This window comes from Laetiporus sulphureus (genome assembly GCF_001632365.1).
Source record: "Laetiporus sulphureus 93-53 unplaced genomic scaffold LAESUscaffold_5, whole genome shotgun sequence".
NCBI classification, from domain to species: Eukaryota; Fungi; Basidiomycota; class Agaricomycetes; order Polyporales; family Laetiporaceae; genus Laetiporus; species Laetiporus sulphureus.
Genome location: NW_024468514.1, coordinates 351621 through 357383, shown reverse-complemented (window position 1 = coordinate 357383; position 5763 = coordinate 351621). Strand labels below are relative to the sequence as shown.

The 5763-nt window shown below is 44.5% G+C and overlaps 2 protein-coding genes across 2 annotated transcripts; one reads left to right on the top strand and one right to left on the bottom strand.

The window, feature by feature from the left end:
- Positions 1-2840: 2840 nt before the first annotated feature.
- LAESUDRAFT_613779 (uncharacterized protein) lies at positions 2841-3101 on the bottom strand (the record flags this gene model as incomplete). Its single annotated transcript, XM_040903187.1, has 1 exon — positions 2841-3101. A coding segment is annotated over one exon (261 nt), but the record flags the coding sequence as incomplete, so codon positions are not given.
- Positions 3102-4710: 1609 nt separating this feature from the next.
- Positions 4711-5205, top strand: LAESUDRAFT_755822 (uncharacterized protein; the record flags this gene model as incomplete). Its single annotated transcript, XM_040912081.1, has 4 exons — positions 4711-4737; positions 4801-4876; positions 4935-5130; positions 5190-5205. 4 exons carry the CDS (start codon positions 4711-4713, stop codon positions 5203-5205), a joined length of 315 nt encoding a protein of 104 aa, XP_040768054.1.
- Between the last annotated feature and the right edge of the window lie 558 nt (positions 5206-5763).

The following is a 5763-nucleotide window of genomic DNA, read 5'->3' as shown; positions in this document are numbered from 1 at the left end:
AGGGAAAAACAAGCGCTTGACACATCGCGTGTCTAGCCTATCAGATTTGTTTGACACATCAGAAAAGAAGCACGTGCTTGATGCGTCATGTACCCAGCCTAGCAGATTGTTGATTCATCTGGAAAACTGCAAGTGCTTGATGTGTCGTGTGTCCAGCCTATCAGATTTTTTGACATGCCAGGGAGAATGGGTGTGTGCATCCTTGTGAGGAATAATCTGTCATTGCGAAGTCTAAAAGCACATTCACCTGGAAGCAATCAATATATACAGTGGCATCATTTGGTAGGATACACTTAACACATGTCTTTGATCGAGACAATGATATAACATCTGGAGGAAGCCCTTCAATCTGTACAGTGTGGGGAGGTGATTTAAGATGTACAAATAGAGTATTCAAAATGTAATGACCATGCTCATCCAGGTGAGAGTCCCAATCGTACATGAAGCCTTCAGCACCGTTGGTTGCACACAACTCTGTCACTTTATTGTTCTTCAGCATCGCAGGCATTCCGGGACACAACGTCAAGATGCCAGTGTGATGGCCAGTTAGAGCTGGAGGCAGTGTCCAGAGAACATCCTGCACCTTGCTAGTAACATTATTGAAAGTCCGACGAGGATTCCAGGTGGAATCAGAACTCCACTGGGTACATCATATAGAGTCTGAACGTGGAGAGGATGACCACGAATCCACTGAGTAAAATGGTGTCAGGGACAGGTTATTGTCAGATGCAAAATGCCAGGCACACATTTCATTTATCACATCACGGTGTGCGTTTAACCCAGTGATGATAGAGACGTTGCGGAAGCACAGATCTGCAAAACATTTGCTTAATGGGTCACTGGCATCAGTAATGATCTGAGTATGTAATAGAGCGATGTCATCTTCATCGCAACTTTTGTATCTCATGTTTATCAATGCAGTGCAAAATCAAACATCATCTTCGGACATCCCTTGTTGGTGCATATTTCTACGCAAAAGAATCACTGTGGTAAACTGATGTCATAATGACTTACCGATAGCAGCTTGCTGCGAGATCAGTGTATTAGCATTCAACCAAGGCCCAACACTGTTTGAATACAAAGAAGCCGCATTCCTACCCACAGGAGGTAGTTGAGCAAAATCGCCCACAAGAATGACGCTTAGACCACTGAAAGACTGATCGGTAATGCTCAATGCCTTGCACATTTGGGCACTAATTTGATACAAGTTTACACACAATATCATAGACATCTCATCAATGAACACAGCGTCTACACCCTGAAGATGATTACGAACTTTAGATAGAGAGGTAGGACTGCTATTGCCTACATGGTCAGAGTTGTTTGAGAATCCTAACACAGAGTGATAGGTTGAGCCTGAGATTAAGCATGCAGCTGATCCTGTTGGTGCCATGAGCAAAAATTGCCCTGCCTCTCCACGTCGTGTAGGAAAGATGCTGACAGCTCGAATGGAAAGTGACTTTTCAGTGCCTCCAATACCTCCTAGATACATCCAAAGAGGTTCACATTCATGGTGGTGGAGATGTCAAGCACAAAAACCAAACATCTGTTGTTGTTCTTCATTGAGGTTGAAGGTATGCATGATATCTTTCATTAACGATATTGTATTATCCTCTAGTGAACGAGGGACACCATCAGCGTGAGCTATATCGGACTCATAAGCATTGAACGTCAACATAGTTACCGAGTTTGGAAGACATCGGGTCGAGTAACAATCAACATTGATATCTCCATGTGCCACTTTGAGCCGTTGTTGGATGACAGTTTGTTTTGCAGACAACACAGCTGCCTTCCATGCAGTGGCAGATTGTTTGGGAATATCGATAACAGGTTGAATATCAGTGCTTGGAGATGAAGCTGTCCTATCAGTGCACAGTCAGCCCAATAGTGTTTGCATTTCCAACGTGAGGGCTGCATTGCGAGAGCTAACATTTCCTAGTCACGTAAGATGATCATGAAGCATTGAAAGTTAATGTTCTTGGTTGGCATCTGACATGACATTAGACTCATCTCTCTCAATGTCCAGTGAATCCAACATTGAAGGATTGAGAAATTCCAGACCCAATGACAAATGTTCACTAGCGAGCCGTTGTGCAGAAAAATCATCACGTGCATCTCAACATTTATACAAAATGTTCATGTTGGCCATAACCTGAACATTGTGAGATGTGAACATGGTCCATTGAAATACAGCATTCCAGCTTTCACTCATTGCTTTAATATCAATTCCTGAACGCCAACCACATAGGTAAAAAAAAAATGTAAGCATCATTTGACAGTAGGTCTCCTGATCCCCTTTGTCGTGACGGGGAAGTGCTTTGTCAAGGAAAGTGAGTATCACGAAGTGGATGTGCAGCCAATAAATGGCTTGGACCATGATCATCATCGATTCCTGTAGCCGCTGCATAAGAGGATACAGACTGACATCACCTGATGACGTCAGTTTGGATGAGATAGTCATAAAGACAATAATGCTCATACCTAATTGGACAATAAATGTAATCATTGATCTTGTTCAGGGAGACGATTTCATGTTTTGACTGACCAATGACCATGCGGTCTCTGTCGTCATTGTATCTGTCAATGTTACAGTGTAAGTCAAAAATGGCAGATGTCGATGCAATGCCTCCCTATGTATTCACGACATAGTTGATGTACGGAGCCCAGAAGAACTTCTTAAAGTGTATGTTGGTATAATGGTCTGAAAAATCAAGCAAATAGGAACATACCATTGAACCGCCAATCTCCATTTTTGCTGATAGAGCATTGACTACTTTCGTGACAACCATCCGTGCCCGATTCTCATTTGATCCTGCATGTGACATGGCCTCAGTGTTAGCATCCAACACAGTGCATACAGTCTCGAATATAGAATGTGTTTTAAGAGGAGATTTAGTAATATAGTCAGTAATGTACGTGATGATGGTGCATACTTGAGTTCTCAATAACAGACAGGTAACATCTGTATTGCATCTGAGAGCGTATGACATCACAGGGTTGAAGGTGTTGATCCATGGCTCACTTTTTTTGAAGTGAATGGCTCCTGTACCAATATCGACCTCAGTGGAAGGATGTATATTGTGAGGAAAGCGTGCCTGGCAGAGACTATCAAATGAGCGACGGCAGCCTTTGGAATGACTAGTCTGTAGCTGACATTGCTTGGTCTGCATCACGAAGAACTTGATGGTATGTATCATTACCTCTGCTTCAGTAGAAATGATGGGGGGTGCAACGGTAAAACACATGTCACTAAACAGCCCTCACAGTCATCCGATTCAAAATCAGTGCTGCGACCATCGATACTTTCCTTAATTTCATTTGAACTTCCCATCGAGTAGTCACCTTGATGACAGCTATCCAACCAATCTAACATAGCCTGACAAAATGTGAGATCATTCAGTAAGCGTGACCGTATTTCGAGAGGGCTTAGGGAGTTAAGGATCTAAAGTAACATATGCATGTGCAAAGTTTGATGACCCTGGGATTCAACAGTACCATAGTAGGCAGATGTACACCCAAACAGGCCATCATTGTCTGAGCTGATTCGCAAGATGTGCGTAATGAATGAATTCACCATGAAGTCGAAAAAATGAGCGCAAGTGACCGGATTGTCAGCAATGAGGTGCAGCTGCTCAGCATATCGAGGATACAGGCTGCATGGATCAAAGATATCAATTGTCTGACCACAGTAGTATAGGCAGAGAGGATGGTTGATATCGACGGGTGAAAATGTAATGAAGAAGAGTGGTACGTTGCGTGCAATAATGAGACTGAATTTCATTTCTAAGCTGTTTGCGTTTCGCAGACGACCCATCTACATGCCCAGCGACATAATCAAGAATCGATATTAGTTCAAAACACTTTACTGTTGTGGTATATGCTTTCTGGCTTAGAACCATGGCCATATCATAATACAGCTTCCCCTCCATGGAAGTACTGCAGAGCTATAATAATTTGAGACTTATATGACATTGTCACGACATCAGCAGTGGACAACCCCACCTGGACCTCACATGTATCCGGCCTAGTAAGGTTGTCGTGCGGACTGGGTTTGGCAGCCTAGCTAGGCCCAAATGCGCACTCCTCCCCCACTGCCAGTAGCACCATAGATACCGTCGCTGATTTCCTGTTAGAATTCCCCCGCTGATGTAATGCGATGGTCACTGGGTGGCTGAATAATCGGGGATTGATAAGGCTGCACCTGTTCCCGATAAGGCATGTGGCCACACTCCCCAGCATGTCCACTTCCAGGCCGCATCGGGACCCGGTGCTCGCTGTGTCGGCATGTGCGCCCACCACCGCCGACAATGGCAGCACTCTTTCTTCTCTCTGTGGGACATTTCTCCATCATTTGTTCTCATTTTTTCTTCTATGCGCTCCTATCACATACTGTAAGTGAAGCACACTGCAATTATGGGGCTTATATAAGCTTGTTATTGTAGAAACACTCAGATGAAGCCTCCATTAAGTTTCTACTACTTTAATGCTCTATTACACTGATATGTAAGCTGTCCAATGCTTCATACACTCACAAGTGAGAGCCTGCATGGCCTGCTCATCACTGCTGCAGCTTATAGTGATGAGAGCCTGCCAAACGTGGTCACATGAGTGACGTGCCTGACACATATGTGCCTCTACGTGCGTGCTAAAAGTGAAGACTCTGGCCTCATAGCTTTTACTCTGCACGCTCTCTATGTGCTTCCTTACCCAATGACTGCCATCAAGCCCACTCAGAAGGTTCACGTCACTGTGGTCTGACCACAACATGCTGATCCATCAAGCCTGAACAGCCGCATAAAGGGCAGTGTGCTCGGGGTCAAGGCCATTGCGGAGGAAAATTGCAAAGCTGAGGAGAAGCAGGCAATGAGGGTGGTGGGTAAGTATATACAGTTTTTTTCATTGCACTAGAACATATTTTACTACGTTTCAATCAGGACTTGGTCCTGAATCTCACAAGGCACTGGTGAAGATTAGAGGAGAAGTTGCACCAGAGGTAGACTCTGGTGCTGCCTTAGACGATGCCATGATGGAGATCCAGGAGATGGGAAGGGAGGACAACCATCAGCGAGAGGATATAGCTCAGGAGGATGATTCATTCGTGCATGCAGTGCAGGATATCATCGACTCTCAGTGTGTCTTTGTATGATCACACTACTCCTCATTGCTAACTTCATACCCTTTTATCATAGATGGAAGGCTCACTGATATCAAGACGCATGGACTTGGCAGCATCGCATGGACTGTATGGATGAAAACTGGTGCCCCCTCCTTCCCAAGCTTGTGGACGCTTATCTCTGCTGGCAGGGAGACTCGTCATCATCATGTCACAGCCATTTCCTTGAAGAATCACTGTATGACTTTGACATCGATGTACTTGACATTTGCACCCTCACATTTTCGATTCACATTCACCATTGCGAGGACATCAACTCACCTGCAGAAGCTCTCATCCTTAACGGCTACCTCGGCACTACACCTGCTTTCTCCTCCCTCGCTATTTCATTCAAGATGCTGGAACTCTTCCACTGCATATGACTTTTCAAGGCTTCCTTCAGCATGGAGGCCTGCACGAAGCTTCTGTGCCACTACTATAAGGTATGCTATTGCCTCGCTCTAGAGATAGCTTGCTAATGGTTTATATTAGATACCGCTATGCTGTCACAGTATTAAGTGGCACCTTTCTTTTTGCACCATTAAAGTCCTCATTTGAGTGGTTATTCAGACGCCAACCTTCATATTGGTCTCGCAATGTGGATACTTGGA